Source organism: Chaetodon trifascialis, chromosome 8 (assembly GCF_039877785.1).
Source record: "Chaetodon trifascialis isolate fChaTrf1 chromosome 8, fChaTrf1.hap1, whole genome shotgun sequence".
Taxonomy (NCBI): domain Eukaryota; kingdom Metazoa; phylum Chordata; class Actinopteri; order Chaetodontiformes; family Chaetodontidae; genus Chaetodon; species Chaetodon trifascialis.
In genome coordinates, this window is record NC_092063.1 from 14,700,318 (window position 1) to 14,717,084 (window position 16,767).

The window sequence follows — 16,767 nt, forward strand, 5'->3', positions numbered from 1 at the left end:
ACATTCCCGGGCAGTACTATGGTCAGCCATAATGACACACACGGAAACATCCCAGTTGCTGGTAGCATGACATCTCTGTTAAATGCAACCATCACACACGTATGTGGTGTGCGTATGTGTGACCGACACACATAAACTAATGCACGAGCACATACCTGAACTGACGTGTGCACAAGCCAGCATGTGAAAAGCTCAAAAATGACCAACCAAGACTGTCATCCACAAACGCGCGCACACACACACAATCGTATGACTGCTATATATGTAGAGTCTTTTTTTTTTGCAACGCATGACTAAACTTCTGCAAAGCTACTGAAAATTTCATAATCCAGAGCTGAGCAAAGAGGAGAGGAAAGGCAGAAAACAGGGGAGATGGAGAGCAAGTGAAGCAGGCAGGCAGGCAGCAGCAGGCTGAGGGGAAGCAGGGCAGAGGGATCCAGAGCGAGGGAGCTGGGCAGAAGACGGAGAGGAGGAGGAGGAGGAGGAGGAGGAGGAGGAGGAGGAGGGGAGGGGTGGGGAGGGGGGATGGGTGGGAGAGAGAGAGCGGCTTCAACACAGAAGCTCGAGCCATCAGGCAGGGCTGCAGCATCTGCATCCGTGGGGGCAGCAGCAGCCATTCAAAGAGCCCCCTTCTGTCAACCCTTGTGGTAAATGGTAAATGGACTGCGATTTATGGGTCCTTAAGCCAGGGAGCCTCACATTAACGCACACAAATATAGCAATGGCGTGGGGCCCAGCTGCCACACTAGGTGCTAGCCTGCTCGTGTATTCCTCATCAAGCCTTCCCAGTTACTGCCATTTTACATCCAAAGAAGTATGTTTGCATTCTTAACGGAAAACCTGTTATCTTTGTGGTAGAAAGCATGATTTTCTAGGAACAAGCAAAGGATCTGGAGACACGCTGACATGTTCCTCACAGCAACATCCGTCACGTCTGTGACTTTTGAGGTAAGATCACTGTAAAGTTTTAATCCATGCAACGGAGGAGCAGGTGTTGCCTATTCTCTGATACACATGCAGGTGTGGCAGAGGAAAGCATTTATTTCCCTAATAGGGCAGATTTTACTTCATATAAAACATATTAGAACATCTCAAGAAGCTCTGTCCTATTTCTGAGAAAAATGGCGCATTTCTTGCACCTTCAGGTCTTCCCCAGTAGAACACATTTCAGTGAGCCTGGCTGCAGCCAGAAGGAGAGCAAGTGTGCTCATGCATCCTTGCACATGTCGTCCATTTCGTCCCTGTCCTCACTTCCTCTCTCTCACTCCCTCCCTCCCTCGCTCCGTCTCTCTATCTCTCTCCCCCTCTCCTTGAAAATGATCTGTTTCACCGGCCTTGTGCATTGACACCGAGCTTGACGTGGCCTGGCTCGGCTCAGCATGTCACAGCCCGTCAGCATAGCAGGGAGGGCTGGATGCTGCGTCATCGCCCAGGCAGCCCTCTGTCTCAGCTATGACACTATCTAAAAGGCCCACAATTCAAAATTTGCGATGAAGAAGATGAACTGCTGTCCTTTACGGTTATTTCTCCACAACCCTCCCCCTCCTCACCTCCTCCCTGTGAGGAATGTATCCAGAACCGGCCTGCTGCCACGCAGTGACAAAGACATACAGAGCAACATTCTCCCATCAAGGTCACCACCTGATCTGACGTCACGGCTGCTCGAGCTGTCAGATCCAAAGCAGCACCGGCTCCCTTTGGTATTAGAAGGAGACTAGATCGAGGGCCATAATTAGATTTGCCTGAAGCTGAGAGGTGACAGGGCTGCCGGCAGAGGCAGGCACTGAGAAGCTTGCACAACTTGCATGCATCTTTGGATACAAAGTGATTGGATCCATCGACAGTCCCATGTATCACCGGACATGTTTGCCACGTGTCATCCGAATCGTGTCTCCTCCTTGTGCACTGGACTGGTGTGTTACATAACAGTCAGCGTGCACTGTGTAAAGACAGGGAGGTATGAGACAGACGGAGAGACAGGAACATGGAGACAGATACCGTGCACCTAGACGCGCGCACACACACAATATCTGAACAAATCTGTTCAGAAAACTGTTCGGATGACTACTGAGGTCATCACAAGCTTGTCTGTTTCAGGTCGGGCTTGTTGTATTTGAAGGTTTAAAAGTGCAGCAGCATTTGAAAGGATCTGTGATTGGAGGAGACCATTTTGAATAAAAATGCCAATTTCGTTACATAATTCTTTGTTTAAAAATAGACAACAAATGGCGTTACCATGGCAGAAGATTTCAGCCTCAGTGCTGCTCAGCCCTGTTTATAAACACAGCAGCATTCGACTGACCTCAGTACACTCTGCATCTCGATTAATGCTTAAGTAAAGACGGCCATTTTATGATAAACTATTCCTGCTTCTCTTTAAAGTAACACACAGGTTCACGCAATAAAACACAGACCGCAGGAGCTCGACAGTGCACAGATGGCTCAGATTCTCCAGCATGGCTTCAAATTTCAGGGAAGTTTTTACCTTTCTTGAGTCTTCACTTCGCTCTCTATCAAGATCTGGGACTAAAGGCTTTTATATCTTTTATTACTTTTATTCAGAGGCTGATTAGTCCAACAAGAGCAAGACAGTCCTCTGGAATAAACAGTCTCCTTTAAGAGTTTTGGTTGACAGGTACACATGATGGGGACATTCAGAAACTCTCAAGGTCACCCAGCCGTCCTCACACTGAGTGTCAGACATGACAGAAACCCCAGAGAGACACGTGTCTCTTCTAAGACAACCAGAGTCCTCTCCTGCTGCTGCTGCTGCTTTTCTCTCCTGCTACAGATTAATTTTTGAACAATTAGAAAAGTCTGTCATGTGGAACAACAGTCTTTCAACAGTTACTGCTTCTGACCTTTTCCCCAAAGCCCTGCGAGCACATCGAAGATACGGCAACAGCCCACTCAACGGCTCGAGAGCTCGACTCTCTCACTCCCCAAAGGTCTTCGAGGAGGAAAACATAATTACATTCTGCAACCTAATCTCGGAATTAAAATAACTGTAAACACAGCACACCTGGAAGCCAACCATCACAAACCACACAGCGTCTCTGCTTTGTCTGCGTATATTCCAGTCGTAATGTGTGACTCATCTTGACATCATGAGGCAACTCATCGACTGAACATTATGTGAAATATTAATATGCATGTTTGGGCTCAGCTGACATACCGGAGCACTTGTCTGTCTCAGCAGTAAAGGTGGCGTATGTAATGATCAATTTAGGGGGAAAAATATGTTGCTGTTGCAGTCATATTTAAATCACTAACGTTGCTATCAAAATCAAAATGTTCAAAGCAGGTTACAATCGCAGAACAGGCCTGACACAAGAGCTGAGATGTGATGTGATGCAATGTAATCATATTCTGACTGTTTGGTTCAAAGTGCAGTCAGTATCTGAGATTCTGGACACCTGAGGTTGAGGGACAAATACCATTCATATATAGGGCTGGGGATCGTTTGAATGCGTTTGTGCCACCAGTGCCAGAAAAGGAAGTTTAATGGCATATACCCAATGCTTATGTTGGTATAAAAACAGTTTTTTCAGGGAACAAAAGAAGCTACTGTTAAATGTTCAAACACAAGCTGCTGCGCAAGAGCTGGTCACATTTTAAATTAAATCAGACACTATCTGATCAAGGAATAAGCAAATAAGACTTTGAATCTGACCAGAGACACAGACACATTTTGGATGATAGGAGGTATTGAGGTTTGATACCCAGCCCTAGTCAGAAACATCCTTTTGCTCAAAATTGAGTTGATAACGTTGTTATGTGTGTATGTGTGTGCGTCTTTGTAAACTCACTTTCTGAGAATTCAGGTAGTATGGGTCCAGGTCCTCCAGTGGTACCGCCACCATTCCTGCAGGGATGTCCCCGTAGATGTAGGGCAGACTCTTCCCAGCCTCCAGGTCGCTGTTGGGCTTGGGCTTGTTCTCGTCATCATCGTCGCGGTAGCTGCTGTCCTGCTTAGGTGGCTTCTTGTTCTTCTCCTCATTGATGCGCTGCTCAAGTATCGCCAAAGATTCCACAGTAAACTTCTTGAAGCTATCAGGTCCTGGCGGTGCAATAAGGGGTGCAGCCATGTTTTCATCCTGCAGCTACTTGGTCTTTAGGTTTGTACCATCCACAGTAGTAGCTCTGCAGGAGGAGCAAGCCGGGAAGAATGGTCAGCAAAACTTCAACAGAACTTTTCTTTCTAAAGACCTTCCATCTGGCATGTTGAGCAAGTGAACACCATCTGCTCTTTGTGAAAAAATAAATAACATTTCCAGCTGTAAATTGTAACTTTTCGGCAGTAATAATGATTGCACTGTGAACAGGAAGAGGTTTGGAACAAGTGTATGAGGTCACAAACACCCAGATGCATTCATGTTTACACACACACAGATTTGGTTATGTAGTCGTGACGATAAGCTAAAACTACTACAACATACGCAAAATATTTGATCCCACTGCTGCCAGAGTGGAATAGAAAAAATGGCTGCAGAAAGCATGACGTGCTACAAAGATGGCTACATGTATTCTGCATCCTTGACACATCATTTATTTACAGTTTCCATTTTACAAACTGCTGGTTTTACTTGATCCAAATGAGTGTAAATAAGAAGTCTGACTAAGAACAAGCCACACTCAACAGCCCCAGAGCAGAAAACTGTAAGACATCCTGATTGTAAAGGTAGCTGGAGACACCTGGATCACGTTCTCTACAATGTTTGGACATTTGTTAATCCACATTCAGGAAGTGCTGAGATGTTCAACAGCTCATGAGATGCAGGAATGTTTACTTCAAGCAATATCTCAGCTGGCTCTTCACGCTCACTGCCCTTGCACTGGTATTCATAATGTTTTGCCCACTCATTATCAATAACTATAAGGTACAAAACAGACACAGTTGATCTTGTGCAACACCTTTTCCATTCCATCAACTTACAAAAGTCAAGAAAACCTAAAATAGAGGATGTCATTCATGTACTTACAAAAGCAGATGGCTGCCACAACCTAAAAGCCACAGTAATTATATTAAGGGGAATTGTGCCTTTAATGATATTAGGATATTAGGCTCAGTGATGCTACACTCTCTCCTTCCCGATGCCTTCATCTCAGTTAAGGAGATAAGATGAACAGAAACAGGAACGGACTTGTGTTCAGCACCGGAGCAGAAACAAAACAACGATACAGCAAACACAAACGCAGCCACGCATTCTGTGAATCTAACTGGTCCCTTTAAACCCGCTCTGTGGCTAGTTAACATCAGCACGTCAGTTAGGCTCACGGCTCTACTGAGGCGATGGCGAGCGGAGCCTCGGCTACCAAAGGTGGGCTGGTTCTGCATTATTTTCCCTTCAGAAATATCACCAAATGTGCATACATGAAAGTGTTTTTGGAGCTCTTCATTATTTTAGACTTAAAATATCATAAAGAAAGAGAATTCTTATAATACAAGCCATCATGCTTAATGCTCTCACATGTATTTGCATGCTCATTTACAGAGGTTGATGAGTTATATTAGATGTAAGGATTCTATGATGTTTATGTTGTAATCTAATGTTTCTCATTGCCATATTTTCTTCATTGTTAAGTATTGTTATTACATATATATGAAATGACATATCTAAGATGAATTTTTTGGTCAGTTATGCCAAGCTTTATGTTCAGGTTTACAGTATAAAAGTATGTGAGCCAATATATTCCCCCAAATTTGCTACCAAATTCTAGATCCTGCATTAAAACTCTGACAAGAAAGACAACAAACCCATTGAAGAATTTGACCCCTAAACAGCTGAATGACTCAGTGGAGCCTTTTTCCCCCAAGACACTTAGGACGTAAAAATGGTATGACGGCTCCATGACTGCTCAAGCTGCAGGACATTTCAGGGTCAATACAGGAATGAGAGGCAGAGCTGGAGGGAAGAGGAGGGGGCTGAGAAAAGAGGAAACACAGCCACACCTGAGCTGAGACTCTGGAGGTGATTTTGGGGTATAATTTCAACATAACACTTCACCGCTAAGCCCACTGACATCACACACGCAAACCTTTTGTTTTCCAGGCTAAAGTGGTTGGAGGGAAAGGTGGATGCAGCCTAAACCAGGAGAACACCACGTCGACCATATCTGAATCACAGGGCCTGTCACTTCCCCTCTTGCATAACACAGTCTAATTAAAAACGCTCGACAGCAAAGACTCCACTCTATCTGCTCCGAGAGGAGGGGAAAACACATGAAAACACGCAGCCTGTGAGCCAAGACGTCTGTTTTAAAATGGACCCCGGAACCTCGCAGTCACTGAGCCTTCTGCTGCTCTGCTGGCGCTGTCCGCTTCAGCACCGCACGACCGCACACGCACAGACACACACACACGCACGAATGCATACGTGCAGGGTGGATAGAGAACGAAAATCATAACGGATCTGTCTGCAGAAATGGTTTCGCTTGCACACCAGGCCTCCTTGCTGGGCTCTCTCCTCGCGCCTGCAGGCCTGCAGTTTATCCTTCAGTTCCCTTCAATGTTATTAGGACAAGTCATGATGCCAACACTCGTCTTGTTGTGTCTCAGGTTTGTGGGTTGCAAATTGCTTCCACCCAGGCTTGGCCACGCACTCGTTTTCACGGAGAAAACAGGCCCATTTTGAGCAGTCATTTTCTCTTTTTTTTTTTTTCCAGAGACGCGGTCAGAAACGAAGGCTTGTTTACTCCACCTGTTAATTAAGGAGGGCCCGTAGACAGCATTATGTGCGTTATGTGGATAGAAAAGTCCTGCTCAGCCACAGAGAGAAGCAGGAGGTTGTATATTGCGCAGAGAAGTGGCCCCGCTACAACCAAATTGGCCAAAGCACTACTGCTGCAGTGGGTGGTTTGTATGTGGAAAATGTCACGCTGGTAAACGCAACCACGGATTTGTCAAAGTCACAAGTGTGATGTCGATGTTTGATGATAAACCAAAGCAATACGTGCCTGGTTATTCAGCAGAAAGCCAAACACGGTTGATTTTTCTTTATTTTTTTCGGGGATAATCTGTGCGTTTTTGCGCGTTGCCTTGAAGGATCTGCACCACACCCGTGAAGCCATGTCGGCTGCCAAATCAATAAGGGCTCTATCTGTGCACAAGATAGCCCAGAGTATGACGCCAGACAGCGGAATAAAACACACACACAGGCTGCGATATGAGATAAAACACGAGAAATGAGACGATTAGAGAGCAGTTATGATGCTGCCACACCAAAATCACCTGGAGGAACGTGCATTTCTTGGCTATTGATGATAGGATGAGGATCAGGCTACTCACATAGCATCAGCCCCTTTTCCGAAGCCGTATGGTGTTTCAAGTGTGTCATCCTGCAGTCCAGATGGTAAACAAAAGCAAAAATACAGACTAAATTTGACAAAAATCGTTAGTTGGCTTTCCTTTCTTTTTCTTTTTTTTGCGTTTTGGGGGCTAGAGCAGTCAGACGGCGCCCTACCTGAAGCCTACCCTACGAGGCATTTTCTCTCTCAAAGGTCTAATCAGTGCCTCGGATGCTCGACGAAATAGTTAATCCGATAAATTCCTCGCGATCGACATCGATTGATTGATAATCTCGTCTTTCTTTCCCTATCCCTGCTCTGGTCCAGCCGATGGATGCTCAGCAAACGCAGACAACCTCTTCCATCCCGCTCCAAAAAAAAAAAAAAAAAAGAAGATGCGGGGCAGTGTGCAGCTCTGCGACATTTACGCAAGGATACCGACAGAGAGAAAAATCTGCCTTCACCCAACAACACACGCACCGCTTTCACAAACGATTAGAAATGAAAGGTACTCACTTTGTAAGCGTTACAATGAATCCAGAAAGCCGTAGCAGGACTGCAGATGTGGGAGAGATTGGGGAGAAACTGCGGTTGTCGCCATATTGTTGCTGCTATCTTCCCCCTCAGTGCGAGCAGTTTCCCTGCATAATTGATGACTCTCAGCAGAATGTAAGGGAGTGTCGGCAAGTGCGTTTCGTAAAATCGTAAAGGTCATTTAGGCCTGCAGCCTCCACACCTCGGCGTGCGCTTAAAACGCAGCTCCCTGGGCTCAGAGAGGAGCCTGGCTCAGACTGTGCACAGAAAACACGCGCAAGCTTTTTCTGACAAAACGCATCGACTCACTGTGAGCTCAGTGCGGTGAGTTTGAAGTGCAGGAATTCACTGGCTGTCATTCAGCCAGAGAAAGCTTCCAGAAGGCCCCCGACGCACGGAAAGAGATAAACAAAATATTGCATGTGTCAGATCATGCAAAATACCCTTTTACGCCACCTAAAATAACGTTTTCTGTTTTAAAACATACCGTGTTGCATTCAATGACCATCTAACTCCATCGATGACAGTGACATGGACATATTTTGAAACATGGAGCATCTGTTCTCAAACTATTTCATGAGCAGCCTCTGCATCAGCCTGCTGCCCCCCTGCCCCACTCTGCTCTTTAACAGACACATTAATGTGCAAACAGGCAGCTCCTAATCTGCTAACCTGCCCCCTGTTTTCTGCCTTTATGAAATCTGTGTGTGTGCGTGTGTGTGTGTGTGTGTGTGTGTGAGAGAGAGAGAGAGAGAGAGAGAGAGAGAGAGAGAGAGAGAGAGAGAGAGAGAGAGAGAGAGAGAGAGAGAGAGAGAGAGTGAATGGACACTGTTTTGTTTGTACATTTCAGAAGTAGATTGCTGATTCTGTCAACATTTAAATGAAATATTCAGTTACCTGCGGTGGCCCTTACAAAGTAGCTGAGCTAACTGTTAGCTAGCCTGAGTATGTGAAGTCATGGTCAAGTCACTTAATACAGACTCTGAGAAAGATTTCTCCAAAAGCGGAGATGCTAACTGAAATTTGTCATGTGAGACAAATACATATGTGGCCTGTTAAGATATGTGACCATACAAGTCGCTAAATTTTACCCACAAACAACGTCAAAATATGTGTTTTTGAGGAGTCCTCTTGAGGAGTTAAAAAAGTTTGAAGGTAGCGTTAAATAGAGCCACTCTTTCTTCCACCTCCTGATAGTTTAAGTGACGCTTCTGGAAAAAAATAACGAGAATTTGAATTCATGAGCAATAATTCAGGCTGCCTGCTCGTCACACACACTCCATAGTTTCTCTTTTACGCGCAGACTGTCTGTTAGCTTATGGTGGCTAACGTTAGCACACTTAGCTACAGCCTCCATATTGTTGCATAGCTACCTGACATTACTGAGTCAGTCTGCTGACTGTGTTTGTGCTGCTGTTACACCAACGTTACATTTCAGCATTTAACGCTAACCAATAAACATTTAACTGGTTTCAGCCCAAAAGTAAAACTTGAAGTAAGCACAACGTACCCAGGCATGCTCCTGGTGTCACCTCCAGGTGAGCTGCCGTCTGTCTTTGAACACGGCTGTCAACAGCCTCTCTGAAGGACGCGCACGTTCCCGACTTAACTAAAAGTCAAACAATTCATTTGCATCAGTTATCGAACTAGTTGTCACTGATTTTCTGTTGACTGACTAATTGATTAATTCACATATTGTTTCAGAAATAAGTCAGATTCATCTCATGTTAATTTAGAACTTGGCAGGGTCACATACTGTACTCACTGCATGCTGTCACACCCCCGCCTCCAGCAATGTAAATAACAGGTTGTCATTTCAAAAATTACATGGAAACTTTATTTGATTGTGTTTGTGAGGCTGCGGACAGCAGACCCTGGTCGGCCCCCCAGGTGTGTGTCATATAGGGGGAGGCCCCTGAGGGGGCGTGGCCCTGGCAGCTCAGCATCCAGATGCTATCCAGGCACCACTGTGGTGGGACAATCGTCTGGGTGCTCATTGCCTCACACTGCTTCTTCAAATACCTGTCAGCATCTCTTACACTGCTTATATAACTCACTCTGTGCTTGTGCACAAAGTTGAGACAAACACACTGTAGAGATCTTTGATTCTGAAGGGAAATAATCAAATGTAAAAACAGATGCAAAGCTGACAGTTACGAGGTCAAATGCCAGTTAAGAGCAATTTCCATCTATAAAGTCTGGCACCTTTAAGTTAACAACATGAAACCTGGGTGCGATGGTTTTAAGAAAACTTGCACATCTATTTAATATGTGAAGGTCATGACAACAAAGTCTTCAAGAAGCAGTAACAGGAATATGAAATACACACAGTATATGTGCATCACACATAATGAGGTGCACCTGGATTTACTATCGGGGGTCCTGGGTGCAAGCAGAGGTCCAGCATGTCTGTGGGCCATCACATGCGCAAAGAGAAAAAATAAATATATGTCACCAAGTCCTGCTAAACAGAAGTACAAAAAAGAATCTGTGAGTGGTTGTGTGATCGAAATGAGCAGATGTCTGATAGCATTCATTGACACAGAGGTCAGCAGTTTGATCTCTATTGGAAGTTTCGTTGGTCATAAAGAGAAATAAAACTTGTGTTAAATGTAGTGATAGAGGGAAGCTGGTGGTGCAAAACACACCTTACCTATAACAAATGGCACAGTTACAGTTTTGAGACCCTTGGAGACTAAACAACCATGAATTTAGACTGAGAAACGCAGCTGTGATTCAGCCCAGTTTGATCCAGTGCTGTCGCAGTGTGATCTCACCTCTGAGTTCATGTTTGACGTTTCCTCAATGTGCCTGTTAGGGATGCATGCTTATTTGTAAAGATATGTTCATTAGGATGTTAAAGTCAAATAGAGATATAGCAAGAACAGGTACTTATACAATATGTGCATTCAACTTTATTTGTACAATAAAGGACACTAGTTCCCAGGAACTGACGAGACCAAACTTTATGTGCTGTTTAAGATGGGAAATGGACAGCTGGCCTGTAAAGGAAAAGGGCATTGCTGGATGAGAGTGGACAAGAAACAAAGCAGTCAGAGTCAATTACTGTGTTTTGTGTCCAGAAGGATTGGCAGACACCATTTCCGTGTGGTGGCAGGACTTTGTGAGTTATCCGCTGCAGGAGATCCAGCCCAGACCCGCTCCATCAGTGACGTCAAAATGAGGACTACAATGACGTCACGTCTGACAATGACCTGACGCTCGTGCTCCTCAGCTCTCCCTTCAACTTCACTGACCATGTCCAACCAATCTGCACTCCTCATAACGTGACTCATGAGTTGATCCTCAGCTTCAGCCGCTGCTTCGTCAGTGGATGGGGAGCACGTATTCCAAAGGTTGGTGGAAAAAGGCATTGATTCTGCAGCATGATGGTGACCTTTCATGTTGAAGTGAGCGAGGCACTGAATCTCTGCCAGCGTCCCTGACGAACTGGGGAGGGAGAGGGTACCACTTTACACCAAGATACATAACCTTTATCTAACCAAGAAGTCCTCTAAAATTAAGAATCTATTTTTAGCATTGCCCTTTTAAAACATTGTTGGACTCATGGCGGACATTTGAAAAAATATATCAACATTAGTGTAGCATCACCAGAGATGTGGTCTTTTTTTTTATTCCACACACTCTTCCTCCTTGTTCCCACAGTGCACCTTGACTCACTTCACTCAACTGCACAGATTTGGATGCGTTGTGCTTGTAGCAGCTAATGTAGCTTCTAGCCTCAAGCATAGATGACCAGCCAACTACAGAGCTCTGGTGAGCTCACTTCTTTCTAACTCCAAACCCCCAAATTTATTTCATTTTTAAATTTGTAGTCATCAGCCTCAAATATTCATCAGACTTCATGCAGCTCCCTTTGGAGCCACAGACGACTATACAGCTGTTTTCACATAGGCAAGACCCAAGACCTGTAAACGGACTTCATCTGTGGATTTCTCCTTTCAGGGAGACCTGACCAAGAGCAGCATGATTACAAATATATAAACCATGATTACAAAATCAAAGTAAACAGTCAGTGAGGACTGCAAGCATTAGAGATATCTTCAGAAAAGCAATAACAGTCTTCTGATGCCATATATCAAATGTCAGATGCCGTTTATGAAAGCTTAATTAATCATTTATTGATGCTTTGCACCTTAGTAATAAATTGTAATATAAATTAAAATGGATCCGTCTTTAAGAGGGCTGCAGAGCATCTGGTCCAAACATCATTTATTAATGACTCAGCATTTAAAAGCTGCAGGCTTGACAGCTTATTTTGTAAAGTAGAACCTGCAACTCTTTATCAACGACTTATCAACATTTGCAGCTGCAGATTTTGCACATAAAGGCAAGTTTGCGCTTAAAGATATTTTCGAGAGAAGACTCAATTTAATGTCAAGCACACAGCAGTATCTACAGTCAGCTTACATTAGCCGCCATAAGCTACTGGTCATACCAGATGAGGTAAGGTTGTAGTGGCAAAACCTATGAATTCAACTTTCTAAATGGGGAAATGTGTAATTTCACCTCTTAATAGCAACACTTTAAATGAAATGAAAGACCATTTATTAATGTAGTTTCACCAACTCTAACTCTTCACTCCCATGAAGACTTATATTATTTATTATTATTTGTTTATAGACCATCCTCCACCTATGGATACCCTCAGGAGAAGTTATCATTTTTGACATATACATTAACTGACACTTGTATCAACATTAACTACATGAAAGAGTTCTGAATCATTTATTGAATACTTCTAAATTGCATAGAAATGCCACCTGGGGGGGTTTAAGTGAAGTGTTTTCCCTTTGTTTTTAAATGCCTCTCTCGGATATAACTGCTCATCACTCTGTGAAATATTAATGTATGTTTTATTGACTCTTTGTAAGTGACTATGTAGCATCCCTTGACGTAAATACCATTTTGGCGTACACTGTGGGCAGGCTGATGAACAGAAAGCAGGAAGCTGAGGTGGAGCTCATTGACAGGAAAACATGTAACCTGATCAAATGGTACAACGGCTTCATCACTGAGAACATGATCTGGATGGAGAGCGGGGCGGCTGATGCCTGTCAGGTGATGAATGTTAGACATTTTTAAACTCAATACAGGCGACAGATTTCAACAAGAGATGGCCACTGTATGTGTGTGTGTGTGTGTGTGTGTGTGTGTGTGTGTGTGTGTGTGTGTGTGTGTGTGTCTCTCAGGGTGACAGTGGGGGGCCCCTGCAGTGTTACAGTGAGCACGACGAGAGGTTTTATGTCGTCCAAGTGACGAGCTTCGGAGACGAGTGTGGACCTCCTCAGAGGCCGGAGGTGGACGCCAGAACCAGCAGGTTTGCAGGTTGGCTGAAGACAAGTCAGACAGCATCAGTGTCTCCTGCACACAGACTGAGCACAAGGCTGATCTCAGATCTGCTCTGAAACATGCAGACAGTCTGCCAGCAATAAATATCACTGCCACACTTCAGACTGTTTAGATGTAGCCATCTGGATTAGACATGAAATGTTACTTTTATCATGAACCTGGAATTTTTTCAAAATCTTTTTGCATTATTTCTTAGTGTAGCATCATTACTGGTTGGTGCGATTAGCCTTTTAGATGTACAAGAGCTTGTTTAATGGTCTTGAAATCTAAGTTTCTCAATCAGTGTCTTACTTGGAGTAATAGTGTTCAACGTGAATGCGGTATATTCTGTCACAGGAAGTGCACAGAGCACAGCAGGTACTGTTTCAATCAAACTCTCACGGTCCTGATAAAGCAGATTAGCTGAGTTTTTTAATGGTAAACTTTTATTATGTAATATTAGTTCATCCTGAATATTTAATGTACTCTATATTTTAAGATTTTTAAACCAGTGCCTCAGGTCCTGTCATCCAGAAACACTGGAAATTGTGGTCTACACAGGAAGAGCATGCATGAAAATTATTAACAAATCTTACATTTTGCTGTGACCCAATAAGTTAAGGAATTATTCACGCTGCATGAAAGTTTCAGATCTTAGTGAAATAAATACAATTCACAGACCTCTGACCTAAAAACTTACAGTTTGAACAATTTCGGTACAAGAAACGAAACATTCACACGTAATAAGTTGCAACCAAAAATGATCAATAATCTATTATTTTCTACACTGCAGCGAACATCGACATTTATTTCTGTGTGTGTGTTTATTAAAGTGTTGCTTACTGTGTGAATTAACTTTGTTAAGTCTGTTTTATCTTTTGTCAAAGTCCTGCATAAAGCAGTGCAGACTTTTCAATTTAATTTGCAAAGAAACTGCATCACCATGCACCAATAATACTGCATCAAAACATTTAAAACACAAAAGCATGGTCTGCACAATGCTTAGTTTAGATGTAAAGTCTGTGTGATTTGTAGCAAATAGGATAAATAAAACATGCAAAAGCACTAAGCTTAGTAAATGCTGTGAGATAAGAACTATTTTCATTTTCTCTTTAAATATGAAGTGAGAAGCTCAAGTGAATATGGTGTTCAAGATGGGAATATTTCTGACTAACATCGACAGAAACGGGGCTGAGAGGGCATCAGAGGGAGCCCGTTTCCTGCGTGCAGATGAAGTAGTTAGACTGACCCCTGGTGGAAGGACGATGAGCCTTCTTGGATGCAGCAGCTGATTCCTGAAGCTTCCAGAGAGGAAAAGAAAGGAAAAGAAAGCACCGGAAATTCTGACAAAGGATTTTTTTATTTGACATGAAACACATCCAATGACAGTGTGACAGTGTTTTTGTCAAGTAAGACATGTTGTTAGAAGTTATCGCACCATTGACTAGTTCAGAATGTCTTTGCTGCAGCTCGACAATGCATAGTGAACAGACAGTCGTTGAGGTATACATTGTGGGCCCTTGAGTTGTTTTGTGTGAAAGATCCTAATTTCATTACCTCACATGTACATTTTGTGCTTAGAATAACTTTCGAGGTTTGAAACGTACGCCATTCCTCACAGCACGACAACATGAACTCAAATAAATATTAAAATGGAAATGGCAGATATGTGGAGTTGTCCATGTTGAGTTGCCTGTTGAGAAGGTTTTCATCAGAGCTGATGAAAACCGGTGATGACCAACAGTTTTCGAACTGAGAGAAAGAGAGAGTGAAATCGTGGAAAATGTTGGCATGGAAAAAGAATGACTTATTTTCACACAATAAGGGCATCCAGGAAGAAACCACCTTTTGTTATGACATTGGAGGACAAAAGTCTGCCAACTTTCCTTTACTGAATAGCACCAATGTCTATTGAAAAGGCTTGAAGGCCAACATGAAATTATAAAACTTTATTAAAATTTGTCGGAGTGAAACAGTAGCAACAAAGCAGTTATTACACAGGAGCTCAGAAGCTTCACTTTGTTATTCACGAGTAGCTCTAACCCAGATACTGGCTCGCATCGTGTCCTCAGTGTCCGTCACTGAGCGACAAGTGGTTTATTGATGCGTTGTACTGTACAGTGTGTCAAGCTGCTTCCAAATCAAACCAGCTGTTTGCAGAAGTTGTGCAGTTTTAAAGAAAAGATCACATCAGGAAAATGTTGATGAAACCCCTATAAAATATATTTGATCCCAATTTTGAATGGAAAGAATTAAAATACAGTGGAGGCGACATAAAAAACAAGAATTTAAAAAAAACAAAAAAAAAAACATGGTTCAATATTCTGGGATCATTTTCTTACAAAAGACAAACCTTGTTGCACCAGAAAAGCCAAATATCACTGTTAAAGTGGACAGTCACACACACACTCCCTCATGGACACACACACACACACACACACACACATAAAATGATATTGGGAAAGTGCACATCGTTCCTGCCAAAATAATCTGAACCCTTTCTCGTTTGCAATGTGATAAATTAACAATGCAGAAAAATGCTGTCAAGTATGAAAAATCAGTCAAGTTTTTATCGACAAAGTTCATATCCATGTACACGTTAACACCAGTAATACAGTATTTGACCTCTAAATGCAGTATACAGACAACATCCTGACCCTCATTGATCGCCTCCATTCTTTTACAAAGGGAGGATTCTGCCATTTTTAAATCATGGGTTGTTACTGATTGTTGTTCATTCCTAATTGTTTTTTTTTTTTTTTTCAGTGTTACAGACATTCACAAAGAATTGGTTTGATGATGAAATGAGAAAGGCATGACTGCAAATGTCTTTGCAAAAGAACAAGACCCCCCCCCCCTTAAAAAATGTGATATGAGTGTGTTTTGAGTTATAAACCGGCCTGATTCCACGTGTGAAAAATGGTGGAATACTTCTTTAAATACAGTAATAGTACAGCTAGAAATGAGGGATTAAGCGTAAAAAGTACTGAAGTTCCACAGGTTTAAGTAAGGCAAAGTTTTGTCCTCATTCTTCTTTTTTTTTTTTTTTTGTAGAAATTCAACAGTCCATGATCCTAAACGTCACGACGGCGCTGTAAAAAGGCACTGACTTGCCTTCTGATGATCTACGTTAATCTAATCGACGGTGACGCGAACATTAAATGAAGGATGCTCTTTTGCTTTAACAAGGGAAACGACACACAGACTGAAAGCTAGCGGCTCACTTCAGGTCAAGCCAGGAAAAAGTGAATTTCATTCTGTTGAAGGTCAACTCAAAGTCTCCTTACTGGCTGCTTCTGGAGCTTTCAGATGTCCCACATGGTCCTCAGCAGCTCGTCATGAACTCTAGATGTTCAAAGCTTCCTCCACTCAGGGCACTTTTCTGAGGAGTCTGCTGCTGAAGACTGACTGACATGCTCAAAAGCTCTGGAGCAAGTGGACCTTAAATTGAATTTTTTATTTTTTTTTGTCAAGTCATGACAAGCTTGCGCCTCTCCCAGCGTCTGCTGTTACATTCATCTCACAGCGCTAATTATCATGAAGGTGATTTAACAACTGAATCCTCACAGACTCTTATAATCATCTGGATGAAAA

General features: G+C 43.1%; 2 protein-coding genes across 8 annotated transcripts in view; one reads left to right on the forward strand and one right to left on the reverse strand.

Annotated features, from left to right (window-relative positions):
- The window catches only part of scn8aa (sodium channel, voltage gated, type VIII, alpha subunit a), a 43,419-nt gene extending 34,932 nt beyond the window's left edge, over positions 1–8,487 (reverse strand). For 3 of the 7 annotated variants that reach the window (XM_070967839.1, XM_070967836.1, XM_070967833.1), the window contains exons 1-3: positions 7,464–7,660; positions 7,289–7,338; positions 3,810–4,143 (exon numbers count right to left, since the gene is read on the reverse strand). In XM_070967839.1, the coding sequence (XP_070823940.1) occupies positions 3,810–4,088 (279 nt within the window). In that variant the 5' untranslated portion in view covers positions 4,089–4,143; positions 7,289–7,338; positions 7,464–7,660. Of the gene's footprint in view, positions 1–3,809; positions 4,144–7,288 lie in introns of all 7 variants that reach the window. The other 4 variants (XM_070967838.1, XM_070967834.1, XM_070967840.1 and 1 more) reach the window with 2 other exon arrangements.
- Positions 8,488–9,337: 850 nt separating this feature from the next.
- On the forward strand, positions 9,338–13,250 carry LOC139335437 (transmembrane protease serine 11D). The gene is given in 7 exon segments (XM_070969039.1): positions 9,338–9,359; positions 9,679–9,733; positions 9,735–9,845; positions 10,905–10,996; positions 10,999–11,167; positions 12,756–12,903; positions 13,035–13,250. Coding segments are annotated over 7 exon segments (813 nt in total).
- Positions 13,251–16,767: the final 3,517 nt, after the last annotated feature.